The sequence below is a fragment of the Anser cygnoides genome, chromosome 2 (genome assembly GCF_040182565.1).
Source record: "Anser cygnoides isolate HZ-2024a breed goose chromosome 2, Taihu_goose_T2T_genome, whole genome shotgun sequence".
NCBI classification, from domain to species: Eukaryota; Metazoa; Chordata; class Aves; order Anseriformes; family Anatidae; genus Anser; species Anser cygnoides.
This window is the reverse complement of record NC_089874.1, coordinates 773,553-791,070: the sequence shown is the minus strand read 5'-3', so window position 1 is coordinate 791,070 and position 17,518 is coordinate 773,553. Positions and strand designations below refer to the sequence as shown.

The 17,518-nt window shown below is 57.7% G+C and overlaps 1 protein-coding gene across 8 annotated transcripts; it reads right to left on the bottom strand.

The window, feature by feature from the left end:
• Nucleotides 1-255: 255 nt before the first annotated feature.
• On the bottom strand, nt 256-17,302 carry LOC106046799 (zinc finger protein 777-like). 8 transcript variants are annotated; one of them, XM_066991094.1, is made up of 9 exons: nt 16,592-17,301; nt 15,877-16,003; nt 15,244-15,348; nt 14,950-15,066; nt 14,591-14,704; nt 5,169-5,264; nt 4,432-4,545; nt 4,133-4,246; nt 256-2,038 (listed from the first exon to the last, which is right to left on the bottom strand). In XM_066991094.1, the coding sequence occupies exons 1-9, from the start codon at nt 16,949-16,951 to the stop codon at nt 1,032-1,034; spliced, it is 2,154 nt and encodes a 717-aa protein (XP_066847195.1). In that variant the 5' UTR covers nt 16,952-17,301; the 3' UTR covers nt 256-1,031. The 8 variants fall into 8 exon arrangements, with proteins under 8 accessions (XP_066847195.1, XP_066847187.1, XP_066847190.1 ...); XM_066991086.1 differs by lacking the exons at nt 256-2,038; nt 4,133-4,246; nt 4,432-4,545; nt 5,169-5,264 and adding an exon at nt 10,300-13,300 and having other exon boundaries at nt 15,244-15,351; nt 16,592-17,302; XM_066991089.1 differs by lacking the exons at nt 256-2,038; nt 4,133-4,246; nt 4,432-4,545; nt 5,169-5,264 and adding an exon at nt 10,300-13,300 and having other exon boundaries at nt 14,591-14,701; nt 15,244-15,351; nt 16,592-17,302.
• Nucleotides 17,303-17,518: the final 216 nt, after the last annotated feature.

The window sequence follows — 17,518 nt, the reverse complement described above, 5'->3', positions numbered from 1 at the left end:
CGATACTGTAAATTTTACAAAAACGCACGTTTCCAGCCAAAATAAGCCAAATCCACGCGTTTCAGCCTCAATCTGACATAGCCTGTAAGGACAGGCGGCGAGCAAGCCCTGCACCAACACGGGCTGCCGCTGCCTTTGTCCCAACCCGACGCCACCAAATACCCCAGGCCTCCCGTCACCGAGGGGCACACCTCCCTAACAGCACTGCCCCCGGAGAAACACCAACAGTGAGCAAACACAAAATTGTCGGGGGAAAACTTTGAGCAAACGGCTAGTATTTAGCTTTTCTGTTTTCACGGGACGCAGAAAACTGTACAAACGACCCCAGCGGACCTGTAGCGACATGGCGAAGTACAGCGGAAAAGAACTTTAAGGCTACGCAAAATGGGAACCGTACTCCAGGCCCCCCCGGTCACTCTGCAGCGCCTCGTCCAGGCCAGCCCCAGCCCGCAGGAGCCCTCCCTCGGGGTGCAGCAGCATGGAGTCCCCAAACCATGCTCTCAGGAGGGCACACGCTGCCCGCAGGCTATGTGATCCGGCTGCTGCTTGCTGGAGAGGCAGCCACGGGGTCAACGCTTCCTTTCCCAAAGGTTTTCACACACGTGGGGTGTTCCCTCACACATTTTCAGACGCTTGGTGAACCAGCAGTAACTTGAACTCACGTTTACACCAGTCTCTGGGCTCTGAGACGTCTCAGGACAACCCTTCGGATGTCCGGCCTGAAGCGCCACGCGTCGTTCCGTGTGCTGATGTCACTTCTCCCCGGAGCGGACTCAGCCAGCACTAACTGAGCGCTGCAGATTTCCTACACATCCTCGACACCGTTCCTACACACTCGGCACCGCTGAGAGCTGCGAGGCAGCTCCACAAACCACCCCAACATGCCCTGAAGGAAACAACCCCCAACATTCTCCCCTTCCCGGGCAGGGGGCACAGGGCGGCCGCTCAACAGCCTCCTCCTGCCCCCTGGGAGATCCTGCTGCACCCCTGCCCCTAAACGGGCCGGGAAACCCACAGCTGGGCAGGGTTTTCTATCTGGAGTGCACAACAGATTCCCGGACCTCTGTGCAGGGCCAAGCGCCCACAGTCAGTTGTGTTTCCTGCACGTGACTTTCCTGGTGCTTAATTAAACTCCTCCTGAGCACAAATCTTTTCCTGCAGAGGTGGCACTGGAACAGCCCCTCTCCCGAGTGGCGGCGCAGGTGGTTTAAAAGATAATCTTTTCTCCGGTAGCTTTTGTCACACTCTGAGCACTTGTAGGGCCTCTCTCCCGTGTGAGTCATCTGGTGTCGAACAAGCCAGGAATGGCAAACAAAGCTCTTCCCACAGTCGTTGCAGATGTAGGACTTCCCCCTGCCCTGGCTCTGCTGCTGGCTCACCAAGCTGCCCTTGGGTGCCTCCGACACGTCCCGCGGGTCATCCCCGCAGGGGCTGGGTAAGGGGTTTTCGGCGGGGAGCTTCTCCCCGTGTCCCACGGACGGACGGTCCTCCGCACAAAGGCCGCTGTGCTCGCGGAGCCTGGTTCCGCCTGCAGCCTTCTGTCCGCGCTCCACGCGGGCCGTCAGCGGCGGCCCCGAGGGCAGCCCCTCGCGGGAGGCAGGAGCAGCCCTCTGCCCCTCGCGTTTCTCCCCCGGAGCACCTGGCTGCTGCTGGAGCATCCTCTCACTGAGCCTCTTCTCGCACACGGGGCCTGGAAACGTCTCTTCTCGGTCTCCCTGGGGAGCTGGAAGATGTTCCTGCTGGCTGGAGTCTCTCTCGCATTTGCTGTACGCACACGGTCTCTTCCCAACGTTGTTTTCCTGAGCGCTAAAGAAATCTAAGTGTTCACCAAATGCTTGGTTGTACCGAGCGTCATCCCCGAAGCCGTTCCTGGCGGTGCTTGTTTCCATCGTTTCTGAATTCCACTGACTGTCCCACGTCACTCCGGGGCTAGGATCCTTGGAAAACTTCTCTCCGGGTCTCCCCAGTATACCAGAGTCACAAACCGTGCTTCCAAAGCTATCGGCCAGAGAATCCTTCTTCATGTTCTCACCATGCACTGAAACAGACAGATTTCACAGACTTTCAGTTAAGGAAGCCTCTTAAGGGTATCACAGAAAATACGTTCTTCAATAGGCGTGCTGCACCAGCGGGCAAAGCGCATAAGATGGGGGGCTTTAGTACTGAGGGGAAGGGCGAGTACCAGAGTGCCACTGAAACAAAATCTCCAGGAAAATAAACGGTCTGTTAGCAATTATTTCTTTAAATCTCTGTGAAAAATCACTAAGGCGATGTCTCATCTTTGCCTCTCATTCAGACGTCTGAAGCGTGAGCCTAAGATCGCCGTGTAAATAACAGGGTGGACACCTGCAGCTCAGCGCTCTCAGTTGCTCTCCGGATGCTCCACCGCGCATCTCGAGAAGCAAGGTCCAAGCTGAGGCAGCAAAGCCAGGTAAAGGCATCAGTGTAAACGACCCCTTCTTGCCCACGGGCTGCTCTCTCTGCAGGCTGGGCTTCTGCGGGGAGACACCCCCCTACCGCGTTTAGTTCAGAGCGCTCAGAGCAGCGCTGAGGCAAGGAGAAGGCTCTCGCACCTTGCAGCTGATACCCAGACGCTCCTGGCACGAGGCCGCCAGAGCTGACAGCTCTCAGCCAGACTGTCTCTGCTCTCGACACCTCTCCTGCCTTCCTCTGGCTCCCAGTAATCCAACCCCAACAGGTACCTAGCACCTCAGCAGCTTAGGCACAGCTCTAGATTTATCACTGGGCAAAGTACACCCCGCTCGTCCCTGCCTGTTGCTCCGCTGACTGCAAATTCCCTTTTTCTGTCATTACAGCTCCCTGTGACAATAACCCAGTGTTTTGTCTTCACGATTATTTTCCATCAGTGGACTTCGGCTCGGGCTTCTCATTTTCCGTGGTTCCTCTGCCCCCGTGACCCTGCCCCCGCGGTGCATTGCTACCGAAAACAGCACCAAGCACGGTGCGGGACCACAGACCGGCCAGCTGAGACCAACGTTACCTACACCGCGGAAACATCCCGAGCTCCTATTTCCCCTGCTGCACGCTAGGACATCAGCACACAGACACGTTGCCACAGGCCAAGCTAAAGCGTGAAGGCAAAAGGCACCAGCGTAACTGTCCCAGCACGTCCTCGCGCCTCGGTAGCTGCGGGGCACGCGGCAGGACAGGCTGGAAGGCCTGGAACAGAGTCAGCTGGCAGCCCGTGCCCCGGGGCCCCTAACGGCAGCCTGAACAGATGTCTCAGGGAAGAGTTAGGTGGAGCCGATCCAGCCTTACACCAGGGCAGTACCCTAGATGATCTTTTTTTCTGTGGGGTGAAACCCTTCACGTAGGCAGTTCCCACACAGCCACTGGCATACCGAGGGATCATCCATTAATTTACTCTACAGCAGCTTCACCACGTGGCTGTCAGTGTCCACGAATGCCCAAATAATTTACAGGAAGTGAAGGCAGCCTAGGCTATCAACCGATTTCCATACAAAATATTCTTCTGCGTATTCCTCCTCAATTTTCCACCTGAGAGCTATACTGAATAGTCCTGGGTTGCGGTCTGAGAGGTTGTATTTAAAATCCCTGTCCAAATTTGCACACCTATTCCCTGAGGTTGAGCCTTGACCCAAAGATGAATCTCTGTCAATCAACTCCACCTCAACGACAATCCATACTCCACCTGCTCTGTCCAAAACCTCCTCTGAATTATTGTTACCATGGACATCTCCAAACGGCATGTCCTAAAGTTGTCTGCATTAAAGCTGCCTAAAGTTGTTTGCCTTTTGCTGCAGGAGAGCTCTCCTGCTTGGGAACGCAAAGCCAAGGCTCCACGATCGTTGGTACCAGGTTTGGACACACCAAGCCGGCTGGAACTACCAACCTGAGCACACCACTGTGCCTGCCTAAACAGAAAACCAAGGCGGTGTTTATGACAGTTTTAGGGCATCTGAGGGAGGGAAGAGAGACTTCAGCTGGCAGAACCCGATCATTTTGTGATCAAACATTAACTGGCAGACTGAGGTTCGCATCAGTCCTTTCATGGCTTACATTATAAGGCCATAACATTTAATATAATATAAAAAATGCTCTACATTAGATCCACTATCCCAGGAAATCTCAGCTGGCATTCATTACTGACCTGTTCTTGGGTCTGTACGGATTTCTTCTTTCTTTGAGTCTTGCCGTTCAGGGCAGCGTGGCTCCTCCTCTTGTTTAATCCATGACAAAACATCAGTTGCACAAGTCTGGAATTCTGTTCATTGGGGAAAATGTACACAACTGAGAAACACTGGAGAAAGATGCAAAGCACAGAAGATTTAGGAGCTCACAAAGGTAAGAAAAGTGCTGGCAAAGCCTCAGGAGCCACCTGAGCCAACACGTCAGGAGCCACCCGAGTGGTCACTCCTACACCGGGAGTTTTTTCCAGGGAGTCCTCACCCGTGTCAGGGTCTCCTGGGAGGTCTTCACCCTCTGTGCCCTGCAGCTCTCTGGCATACGCCTCTGTGCCTCTCTTGGTCTGACCTGAAGTCTCAGGCTCATAAAACGCTGGCTCTGATAAAGGACAAAATTCAAGACAAGCTTATCAGAAGTGCTCAAGTTCGAGATTTTACAAGGGTGAGACTTGTCCTCGTTTTGTTCTTCCCCATGCCAACCCTAGATTTTACATGAGCTCCCATAAGCCCGCTTCCTAAATGAGATCTGACAGCAAGGTCTAGAAATCCCAGTTTGCTTTAAAAGCGACAGGCCAAATAAAATTAGCGGAGCCAACAGACAGAGCTGCCACCCCTCATAAAGAGTAAGGTGCCGCACCGGCCGCACGTCTGGTCCTGCCACTGATTTTGCCTCCTCCGAGCTAACTCTTTGGCCCAAAAAAGTGAGTAAGCAGCTTACAGCTGTCAGCCTGAGGGGCACAGAGTAAGGAATTTAAGGGGGAGTGAAACATTTCCCCTTCCACTGTTCGGATGAAAACCAGCCACGCACTCCAAGGTGGCCGCGAGAAGGGAAAAGATGAAATACCAGCTGCCTGCCAGTCAGGACTGGTGGCAAGTCTGCTCAAAACCTGTGAGCTTTTTATAAAATATTCGGAATACGTGAGGGGGAAACAAATAAACAAACAAAAGCTTAGAATTTAATCCCTCTGCCTCTTTTTCCCTGCGAGGTATGCAGTTACTCACCTGGGCAGGGCCCTTCCAGAGCTCCCGTAGCCTCCACCTCTTCCTGATCCGCTGCACACAACTCTTCCTCTTGCTTAACATGGATTATGCTGTCCTCTGTTAATAGGAACCAAGGGTATTTTAATTCCGTATACAACATTAATTAAAACTCTCATCCCACCCCAGGCTCAGCGGCTCTGCTCTAGCCCTCATACCAGCGAAAACCTCACTTTGGCTCTAGCTCTTGCTGCCCAAGATCCCTCCAGCAGGCCTCGGGTACCTGTCACAAAGCCCCCAGCAGGGGGTTGCGTTTCAGAGGCACGCAAAAGTTTCTGCAGCTGTAATGTCTGATTTGCTGCAGCCAACATCAGTAAACAAATCTCATTGCAGGAGTCTCGGGGCGAGGAAGGTGCCGCCGAACTCTCGTTCTTGAGTCCTGCTGCTGGTTTGGCTCTGCCATTCTCTGCTCAGTCACCCTCGGTAAAACCCACAGCACTTCTAGCCCATCAGAAAAGCATTGCCGGATACCGAAATTCACCGCTTCATAAAGAGCATGTCTTAGAACAGAGCTCAGTAAGAACATCAGTAAGGGAAAATTATGAATAAAACTCATCGGAAAAGAAGAACACCTCTGTGAAATACATAGGGGGAAACAGGCTGATGCTCCACACCTTGCTCTACCTTTACGCTCCGGTAACGCAACGAAGGGATCAGAGCAGTCCTTCAGGGGTGTAAAACCCACCACAGACATTTGCGCAAAGGGAACAGAAAATGCTGTTACATGCCAGCGGTCTGCCTGTCCAGCCACACGGCATCCCAGCTCGGCGGGCACCGCGGGGACGGCGGGTCCCACGGGCACAGCCGCAGGCAGCGGTGACCACGAGAGGGAAGGGTGGCTGGCAGCGACAGGACGAGGGGCAGAGGTTTCACACCGAAGGAGGGGGGGGACAAGGGAGGCGGGGGGACAGGGGCGCAGGCTGCGGGTGCCCACGGCTGGGGGTGCCCGGAGGTGGCGGCCGGGCTCCGAGCACCGGGAACCGGGGGATCCCGCGGCGGGGGGGGGCACTGGGGGGGCTCTTTTGCGCCTCTGGGGTCCGCCTCCTGCTGCCACGGGCGGCGGGGAGAGCCCCGGCCCCCTCGCCCCCGCCGCCCCGCCGCCGGCTCCCCGCTGCCGTCCCCGCCGCGCGCCGTCCCCCGGGCCCTTACCGCGGGGCGGCAGCGCTCCGCGGGGGCTCCTGCGGGGGGCCCGGCGCAGGGCCCGCCGCCAGCCGCGCAGCGCCCGCCGCTCCCGCTCGCCGAAGGGCGCCCACGCCGCCCGCAACCGGGCCGGGGCCCGCGGCCCCGCCGCCGCCGCCGCCGCCCCCCGCCGGCCTCCGCGCTCCAGCCGCCGCTCCAGCGCCTGCAGGCGGCCGCGCAGGGCCAGGGCGGCCCGGAGCTGCCGCTCCGCCCGCGCCAGGCGGGCCTCCAGGCGGAGCAGCCGCGCCGACACCGACACCGCCGCCCGCCCGACCCGGGCACCGGCCATGGCCGCCGCCGCCGCCGCCGCCGGGCTCCGCGGTCCCGAGCTCCGCGGGCGGCCCCGCAGCGCCCCCTGCCGCCGCCCCGCGGCCCCCGGAGCTGGGGGGGGGGGGGGGAGGCGGAGCGGCCCCGGTCGGTGTCGGTGAGACGCCCCTGGGGTGCGGGGTCCGGTGCTGGGCCCCCGGTCCAGGAGGGAGCTGGACGCGCTGGGGAGAGCCCGGTGCGGGGCCAGGAAGATGCCGCAGGGCCCGGAGCCCCTCTGCTGTGAGGAGAGGCCGGGAGAGCTGGGGCTGCTCAGCCTGGAGCAGAGGAGGCTCCGGGGGATCCCGGCCGTGGCCGGCAGCACCTGCAGGGAGGCGCCGAGAGGCCGGAGCCGGGCTCTGCCCGGCGGTGCCCAGAGAGGCCCGGAGCCCGGGAGGCTCCCCCTGCCCCCCAGCAGCACGTCCGTGCCGGGCGGGTGCCGGAGCCCTGGCCCAGGCTGCCCCGAGAGGGGCTGGGGGCTGCTCCCTGCACAGCTCCAGCAGCGCCTGCCCGTGGGGCTGGGCGCCGGCTCCGGGGGCTGCTGGAGCACGCCTGGGACCAGAGGGTGCAGGATCCCCTCTGTGCCCGAGGCCTGGGCTGACCCGTGGTGCGGGGCGCAGCACTGGCACCTGAGGTTCATTTTGGGGGCTCTCCGGCACTGCCACGGCCCCGGGACAGGGGCACGGTGGCCATGCGGTGCGTCCTGGCCCCGGCTGTGGTTTGCCTGGCCCTGCTACCACCCCATCTGCGCTGCCACCAGCCTCCCAGCGTGATGCCTCCACGCGTTCCGCACGCTCCAGCCTGGCCAGAAGCACCCAGGGGCTCCGCTGCGGGTGTCCCCGCCGAGCAGCCTTCACCAGATCAGGTAACACCTCCAGGCCACCCTCTGTGCCATACCCGCAGGCTGCTGGGCAGCACGACCTCACCTCATCCTAATCCGGGCCACTTGCTAAGCTGCCTGGCCACCAGCTACACAAAACAGGACCTACAGGGCCTCCTTCACCTCCGAGGTGATCACAACTGCAAAGATAAAAGTGTTTGCTGACATTACTGATGTGGCTGACGTGCTCGTTCTTGCTGCAGAGAGCTGTCAGGATGGCGCTGAGTTGTGACAGCTCTGTAGCCACCTCCAATAGTAGGAATCAGGTGTTTGACCTGCCCTACAATAAACTGCTCCTACCAGCTTGCCTTAAACCACAGAGCAGACTGGGTGGGAAGGGGCCCCAAAGCCCCCCACGGCTACCCCCTGCCATGCCCAGGGCCCCCTGCCCCCAGCCCAGGCTGCCCCCAGCCCCATCCAGCCTGGCTCACCCTAGGAAGGGAGAGAAAGGGGCTTAAGAACCTGGACACGGCGCTGGGTGACAGCTATTGTGGCACGTGCATTGTCGGAGGCCTGCTGGTGAGGGACTGCCAGAGGCCAGCTGCTCTGCACCTGCCCGTGCCCTCATGTCTTGCATTTAGTTGTTGCGTAAGGCGCTGGGTGCAGGAGAGCTGGCATGCCAATCCGAAATGCAGAAGTGGCCGCGTTCCTGTGGTATGCAAAGAATTCCTGCCCCTGTGTGGTAAGACACGCAGAAAGGCTTTTATAAACAAAAATCTGAAGTCGCAAAGCAATAAAAGATGTGGAGTTGCTCTAACAGCAGAAGGTACTTGAAAAATGGACAAACAAAAACTTGAGCTGCTCTTAAGCAAAATAGAGTCACAGAATCACCGAATATCCTGAGTCGGAAGGGACCCACCAGGATCACCAAGTCCCACTCCTGGCTCTGTGCAGGATCACCCCAACCCCAGCCCCTGTGTCTGACAGCGGTGCCCAAACGCTCCTTGAGCTCCGGCAGCTCGGGGCCGTGCCCCCGTCCCCGGGCAGCCCGTCCCAGTGCCCGACCACCTCTGGGTGCAGAACCTTTCCCTAACCCCCAGCCTGACCCTCCCCTGCCCCAGCTCCGGGCCGGTCCCTCGGCTCCTGGCGCTGTCCCCAGCTCAGCGCCTGCCCCACCGGAGCTCCAGAGTCCAATGGGTCATTGCTGTCCTGGGTCAGCTTAGGTTCTTCTCTGGTTTTCTGAGCATGCTTTTTTCTTCTTTTGTGAAGAATAACTCCGCCTAGACACCTGGCTTTGAGGCAGAGGCTGCAGTCATATTCCAGCCTGAGCTGTATCAAACCATGCAGCAGAAGATCAGAAAAGAGCTGCACTGAGAAGTGCTACCCAAGGAGGGCAAAAGCACGGCACCTCTTCACAGGAGGTGTGAAGACTCCACGAGGCATCGCCTTGCGCTCCTGAAATTCTCCCTCCCCACCTGCGTCTTCCCTGGCCTCTCCCTGCAGCTTCTGCTCTGTCCCGTGAGCATCACGGCGTCTGGGCGAGGATTCTTCTTCCCTCTTGGGAGAGCGGCGCATTTCCGTGTCACTTGGCAATAGTTGTTCTTGAATTCGGGGCTGAATTTCTGAAACTTAAGCTGCACAAGCCTCAAAATAGCTCCGAGATTTGTTTGAAATGTACATATTGATCTCTGAAATACAAGAGAGCTGGGCTGAACAGGGAAACTGTGACTCACTGCGCAAAATACTGCTCCGTCTGTGTTATCACAGCCAGCATCAAGACGTGGTGAAATATGGAGTACATCAATGGCTTCTGATGCTTTGGTAGCAGTTGAAACACGAGGTCTCACAGACAGAAATAGGAGAGCGCTGTTAAGATAGTGTAACCCTTCTCAGCCCACAGTGCTAAAATGCCCAACTTTTCGCTGATTCTTTTACGGTTGTGGTTACGGAGATGTCTCAGGCGTGAACTCATCAGCAGGCAGACAGCTTCTTTAATTATTGTTGCAAACTCAACTGCCTAAAGATGACGGAGTGGCAGAGCAGGAGGTCAGCACCAGAACGTACACAGCAGTGGCACAACAAGGACTGGAGACGGCAACGTGGCGGGACCTCAGTGTTTTTATTGTCCTTTTGCCATAACAGCCCCTAAAAGCCGCCTGTAGTTGTTGGTTCGTAGAATGATCCACAAATACTGTTGAAGTGTTCCCAAGTTTTCGGCTGCTCAGGTCGCAGGGCAAACTGCTGCTGCATACAGGAGCACCTCTGCATCTTTACCCCAGAACAATCCTGCTCTTCCTAGACTCAAAGGAGTGGGCTGAGCTGATGGCGGCTGCAACGCTGAGGTTGCTGAGAACTTTTTGCCTGCAGCAGGATCAATTTGATCTGCCTGCAGGATGAGAATTGTACAGTGAGCTTATTTACATGCTATTTTTGGACGCTATTACCATTCAGGCCCTGTTTGGATCTCATGCACACATGGAAAACAACGCTCCTGCTCAGGTGCTGCTGCAGTATTAAAAAAAAAAAATAAGAAGAAAAAACAATGAAAACCCACTCTGGTCTGCAAGGGAGGCTTCTGTCTTCTAATCAGTAAGGTGAGATACAACAAACTGCCGCTCGCTTTGAGCAGGGAAGGCGAGGTGTGTGTGACAGACCGTCCCACCTCCCGCACAGATGGGAAGATCCCTGGGATCTCCGTGACCATGCACGCAGGCTTTCCCCGTGCACTCACACCCAGGGCCAGGCGACGCAGGTAAAGGGACATTAGAAAGGACCAAAAAAAGAAGCACTGAGGACTTTGCACTTTAATCTGTTCAAGTTTAATGTCATTATTATAAAAAAATCAAGTATCTACTGCCGTAGGTGTAACTGGCGTTTCACACACGGATAGAAATGTGTTCCCTGCCCTGAAGGCTCACAGTCTAAGATAACAAAAAAGGTAAAACGGAGAGAAGCAGCTTAATCGGAGTCAGCAGGAAACCACTGGAGGACTGATTAGTTTACCTGCTTACTGAACAAGACCCAGACTAGTTGTCTGGGTATCAAATGCTGTACCGCCTGTACTGCTAACTGCCAAGAGATCTTCCTTCAGCACGTCAAACACGGAAGAAAAAGAATGAATGTGGACCGGTTTTATGGCAGCAAGTGGCCACTGAGCACCGAGAAGTGACGCAACGTGGAACCCTCTGTCCCCTCAGATCTCTTATTTGGAAAAAACAAAACGGCTGCGTGCACAGAGAGGCTCACCACACACAGACCCACTCAGACACGTCGGAAGCTGAGAAATCAAAGACCTCGGCGGCACTAAGGCGAGAAGAGGCTGCAGGCAGATGTCACCAGGCAAACACCTGCAGCGCCGCTGACACTTCTGCCAGGGGCTCTGTGCCAGCTTTGTCCCGCAGCACAGGCTCAGAGCAGTCACGCAGCTTCACCCTGACCTGCTCTGGATTCTGCACGAATCGGGTTAGCTTAAACAGACCAGAGCAGGCAGCAATGAACAGCGAGGACCTGGAGAGGGACCTCACTTCTTGGCCAAAAGAGCTTCCAGGCTGAAACATCTGCCCCAGCAGCCAGCTGGACCAGAGGAACACCTCTGTCCCTGCAGGGGCGAGCCAGGCACCTGCATCCTCCCCTCAGCAGACACTTTGGGACCAGGCAGCGACAGAGGGGTTTCTAAAGCCTGGTGAGTGATGGGGAGAACCTGCAGCAGCTTTAAACCAGGTCAGGCAGCCACGCAAGCCCTGAAGTTGCACGACGTATTTGGGCCATTTGTTAAACACATTTCATTTGGGGATATAATGAAAAAAAAAAATCATATGTACCCAAGCTAACAGGAGGAAAGGGAGATGAAGACAACAGTGACATACAACGAAAAAAGTGTTAGCGTACAGGCAGTCAGCAGAAAGTTATCCCAGCTCTCACCTCAGCCTGAGTACAGCTGTGCGCTGCCTCTGGCTTACAAGTGCTTTCCCGTTTCAGTTCCACTAGGAGTCCTGCAGGTTTCAGGAGGAGTCTGGGCAATGCCACCTCCCTTAGGTGTGCTCAGGAGAGAGGCAATGAGGCGAATTCCCCGCAGCTACTGCAGTACAGAGCCAGTCTCCAGCGGAGCAGGACCCAGTGCACATCACAACAACCTCACACATCAGGGCAGAATGTGGCCCTACCGCTGTAGTTTACAGAAAAATAAATCTGATTTTAAGCTCCAGAGAAGGAACTGAGAGAGGCTGGGGGGGTCTCCTCCTTGGAGATCTTCAGAAGCCACCTGGATGTGGGGCACCAGCTCTGGGTGGCCTTGCAGGAGCAGGGGTCGGACCGCACGGACCCAGAGGTGCCCCCAGCCTCAGCCGTTCCGTGAGACAAACCTGTATTTCGAGCGAGCTTCCCGAGCAGCAGCAGCAATGAAAAGGTCACTTGGCCTGTGCATGGAGAGAGCTAGGAACTGACCAGCTGCCCCCCTTTGGCAAATGGGGCATCCATGCAGGCCATGAGCCAGACCTCACCTTGTGCACGTGTTTAGCTGCCTGGAGCCTTTTGCAAACCTGTAACTCAAACCTGCCCGTGAAACTGAGCACAGCAGAAGTTTGTCCAGGAGAGCAGCCAGGGAAACTCCAGGCAAAGAGCAGCTGCTTCCAAAAACCTTACCTTGCTGTAGCCAGTTCAAATAACGGATTCAAAGCTGGAGAAGCCCCAGACGCTTTTATTTTTAAGAGATCCTGGGGCGGACTATGAGGTATTATGGCATGCCATCACCGCCGCAAAGAAAAGGGCAGCAATGCCAAGTTGGATCCTAATTCTACTTTCCTTGGACCTTTGGGATAAATTGTTAGAGGGACTTTAGTGCTGAGCAGCAGAGGTTCTCTCCTCCCCTACCTCTTCCACCCCGGGGCCGCAGGGCCACGTGAGCCCCGCGCGACCTAGAAGCTGTGTAGCGGTGCCTCCCTCACGCGACTGCCAGCCACACAGTTCCTCTCACGCAGGTGGATCTTCTCATGCTGGAGGAGGTGCTGCTTCTGGGTGAAGCGCTTTGAGCACTCGTTGCACTGGTACGGCCTCTCCCCGGTGTGGATCCTCTGGTGCCGGGTCAGGTTGGAGGGATGGCTGAAGGTCTTGCCGCAGTACGAGCACCAGAGGACCCCTGGGCTCCGGCCCGAGTGCACGCGCCGGTGGATGATGAGGGTTTTCTTCTGGGGGAAGAACTCCTGACACTTGTTGCACTTGTAAGCCCTTCCCCGCGTGGGGCTCTTCTGGCTTGGCTCGTCAGTGCCGTTGGCGCCGACGCTTTTCATGCACCTGGGACTGCCGCGCGCCTTGTCCCTGGCTTTTGCATTCTGGTTCTGCCTGAAGCTCCCCCTGGCCACGTGGGACCCGTCTTCCGCGTGGATCTGCTGGTGCTGCTGCTGGAGGAAGACCTCCCCGTCCTCGGGGTACTCACTGCTGCACAGCGTGCCGTGACTCTGCTGCTGCATCATCAGCATCTTCTTCAGGCATAAGCCCTTCCTACACGCCACGCAGGAGTGGGGTCTCTCCTCAGGACAGTCTTGCCTGTAGAACGCGACGGTGCTGATTTCGCCCAGACCACCTTCCCCGTGAGCGGATGGCACCAGCCTGCTTGTGCTCTGGTTTCCCAGGGGCACGGGAGAGCCGTACTGACCATCAAAGGGCAGCGCCTCGCTGGGACCCTCGAAGACCACCTCCTCCGAATCCCTGGATAAAGCTGTGGGGGACTCCGAGCTCTGCAGGCATTCGTCGGAGTCCAGCTGCTCTATTTTGAACGCTATCACCTCATCTGCTGGAACTGAGGGGAAAAACAAAGGGGCATTCACTGGTGGGTGACACGAGACGCTTCTGAAACCCCCTCACTCGTTCCCCTGCCAGCCCCGAACCAAACAGGCCCCTCTGACACAGGGAAGAGAGACTAAAAGAAGAGAAAATATGACTGAGAAGCACGGGAACGCTTCCCTTTCAGCTGGCTTAGCGGTGAACGTGAAAAGCCACCGGGCAGGGGGCAGAGAGGAGCGCTGCCTTTCAAGACAAGTGTTCAGTGCTCCCCAGACAGTTTGCAAAGCTGTCTGCAGCCACTGTCCTCCTCCAACGTGTTTTCTGCCTCCCCATCTGCCTTCCCTCTACTCCCAGGACGTGGAGAACCACCTGTGTGGCCTCCTTCATGAAAGGGGACACATGAACACTCGCTGTTTTTGAGTCAGGATGCGCCTACTGCTGCTTTGGATGTGCATCCAGGAAGCATCCCCCGCGGTCCCCCTGAGGCAGTACAGGTACATTTTCTCGGAGGGTTCATTGCTTCTCATCTCTGAGGTAGGTGCCTGGGGTTCTCCACTCACACCAAACCTGCCGGGAACTTTCTCTGACTCTCATTCCTACCCAAACTTTTAATTTCAGTTGACCTGGATGGGAGTATGGCCTGTCGATGGAAAAGCAACCAGCTGCTGGCAGTTTCCATTTAAAAAGTTGTGGGCAGTGTGAGGGCAGAATCTGAACAGGGATCGGCCTCCTGTCCGGACAGCGTCGCTTCCCAGTTCACTGGTGCTGAGGAGCGCCTGACAGCGGAGAGGTGACAACATGCAGAGGTGACACTAGGGGCATGAGAAAAAGTACCTAAGGTTTACTCACAGCAGGGCAAATATCAAAAACGGAGCAAGCCCCACTGACAACAAGGAGAAACAAAAACCAGGACTGATGGTGAGGGAGACAGCACGAAACAAGGAAGCGACTGGTGAGCTGCCTACCAACGGCCTACTAATCGAGTATTGCATTGCTGTTGGGAATGGAAGAGCCATCCCAGCCCATCTTTGGAGAAGACCTTGAGAATTAATTGTTCTCAACTTCAATCCTAACGATTCCTGTATTGCTATGCCCCTCTCTTCACTTGCAGTGCCTTGTTTACCCGGATCCTTAACCTTACTACCAGTAAAGTTGTCGATAAGCTTTCTGTCTGCTCTGCTGACCTCAGAGAGGCTCTTGCTCTCTCCCCAGGCCTCAGCACACGCTCTCCCACAGCGGGACCATCCTGGGTGCCCTTGTGCAGCACCAGCTCTCGCTGCGCCTTGTGGAACTGCCCAGAACTCACCCACGCTGAGCTCAGTGAACTCCATGTCCTCCGCGGCTCCCTGCTCCTCCGTGCACGGCTCATCCTCTTGCTTCAGAGCGCCTGCGAAGCTCGGCTCTGGAATGCCGTACTCTGCTAATATAGAGAGGGAACTCCTTTACCGGGTGTCACAGCACCCTTGGGCCCTTCCCTAGCTGCACCCAGGAGGTTTGCTCCCGGCATTCGTTTTCAACCTCTCTCCAGCACCTCCTGCTCCTACTGCTGGGAGCTTTACTCAGCCCTGTAGAGGAGTCTTCCCAATACCCCACAGCTGACCACGTTTCAGGACAGCGTCCTCCCCGCCGTTGTGTCCAAGCACGCTCTTCCAGAAGAGCACTCACCGGGTGTGGGGTCTGCCAACACTGTTTTTGCCTCCAGGTTCTCCTGTTCTGTCGGGCACTGCACTCCTTCTTTGCTGTCCTGGCTGCTTGCATCAGGTCTAAACACCAGAGACTCTGCTAATGGGAAAGATCAACCCCATTACATGTTTTCTAACACTATTACTCCCCTGGAACTTGCTTCTCCTAAGACCCGAGAAGTTCCTGCGAGAGCAAATCAGGACCATCATCTGCCTGGTGACAACAACACACAGGCATTATCCCCAAGGATAAACCTGCAATCAATTCATTCCTTGCCTGCGCTTGGCTCCACAGGAATCTCCCTCTCTCCCAAAGCCACCTCATCGCAGGGCACCTCTCTCTGAAGCCGGGACAGGAGGTCGGGTTTGGAGACTGCGTAATCTGCTGAGGCACAGAGATGTTATCTTCAAAATTGTTGCTTCGAACTGCCCTCATCCCTGTAGGTGCCAGGCGAGGGAGCGAGCCTGCAGCAACACAGGCCTGCAGGGGTGAGCAAAGTCCTCGGTGCTCACGGGGAGGAAGGGACGGACCCCTGCAAACGCTGCTGGCAGCAGCTGCACGCCCCGAGGCGGCTCCATGGGCCAGAACACACCGCTTGGTGAGAGCCCTCTGCAGGGCCCACCGACAGATGGTGGCTCCTGGCTCGGGCAGCCAGCCCCATCGCAGAAAACATCTGCGGGCCTGAGGGAAGGGGTCTGCGGGCTGTGCTTGGCACGGAGCAGCCTCTGGAGGCGACGGCAGCCAGTGCCCACCTCAGTGAGTCCTGGCCACCGAGGGGCTGGACGCGACATGGCCTCAGCAGCGGGCACAGCCTTCGCCGTGTTTCTACAACTTCAGCTCCCAGGCGTGGGGAGAAGTCCCCCGGAACAGAGCTAGTCTAGAAGCGCCGACAGCTGACAAGTTATTTACCCAGAGAGATCAGAGATTCGCTGTTCCCTCTCAGCACGTTTTTGTACAGCTCCCTCTGCCATTCCTCCAGGTTCTCCCACTCTTGCTCGGAGAAGCCAGCGGCGCTGCTGTCAGACCCTTCTGGGGCCTGCAATCGTAGAGGTCACAAACTCAGCACCCGCTCGGGTACGGCGAGACACCTCTGCCGTGCTTACAGCACCGGGGAAAGAAAACGTCCACATTTCTATTTCTTTTTTTACTGCTAAGGTATATCAAGTGCTGAAAGGAGAGAAGAAAACCTGTCTGGGGGTATTGTCATGACACAACGAGCGCAAGGACTAGGATCTTCAGTTTGAATAACTTTGTTAATTCGTGCTAATTCTGTGAATACTCAATGTTTCTGCTTCCCCTGGTCCCATAATAAAGGTAATTCGTATACTTCGGTGTCATTTTCACAGGAAAGAAGTTAGTGTTTGTTATAAAATGTAACAGTCTGTCCTTTGCCAGTGAAATTCGGCTCAGGCAGACATGCACAGGAGCCATCAGCCGGGTCAGATCCTTGCTCGCGGCGCAGGACAGCACCCTCTGCACACCCTGACGTGCTCAGGGCAACGATGGGGCTCCTGGGACCCCCCCTCCTGGCCAGCAGCACCCGTTCGGCACCCCGGGGGACGGCCTGAAGGCCCTGCTGAGACGTGATAACGAGATGGGATAACGCCAACGAGCCGGTCCTTACCTTGGGCACCTCTCCCCGGGGGCCGGGGGGCAGGCGCAGCACCCAGAGGTTCCTGTTCCTCAGCAGGTTCTCCACGCTCTCCAGGCGCTGCTGGAGGTGCCCGTACTCCTGGACGAGGGTGCCCAGCACGGCCAGCTTGCTCTCCAGCTGGTTGCCGAAATCCACCACCGTCCTCTCGCAGTCCACGTACTTCTTCTCGGTGCTCACCGTCCTGCGCTCCAGCCCCAGCAGCCGGGCGCCGTGGGCCTCCACGCTCTTCTCCACCGCCTGCACGGCGGCCACCACGGTCCACAGCGAGATGCAGCCGCTGCCGGGGGGGCCCGGCGGGCAGAGGGGGCCGGGGGGCGGCGGGGAGGCCATGGCCCCCGGGGGGGGGGGGGGATTAACGGGGATCCTCCGCCCGGGGGCTGCTGAGGGCGGCGAGGGGAAAGCGATGGGGCCTCGGCACACCGGGACCGGGGCCTTAAATCGCCGGGGGGGGGGGGGACACCGGGACCGGGGCTGTAGCCTGGTGGGGGGGGGGGGGGGACACCGGGAGTGTCTCCCCGTGAGGGGGACGCCGGGACCGCTTCTCCCTCCCCGTCGGGGAACACCGGGACCGGGCTTAGCCCCCCTCACCGTGACACCGGGACCGGGCCCTACCTGCACCGTTCCCGGAGCCTCCGCCGCACCTGGCCCCCCGCCGCCCCCCCCCCCCCCCCCCCCCCCCCCCCCCCGGGGCTGTCGCCGTCCGCCACAGCGTCCCCTGCCGGCCGGCGGCCTCACGGAGAGGCGGCGGGGTGATTGACAGCTGTCAATCACCGGGAGAAATAAAACGGGGGGGGGGCAGCTGGGGGGCCAGCGGGAGGGCTGAGGGACCAGGAGCCCCCCGTTCGGGGGGCTCCTGGTCCCTCAGCCCTCCCGCTGGCCCCCGCGGAGGTGGGGTAA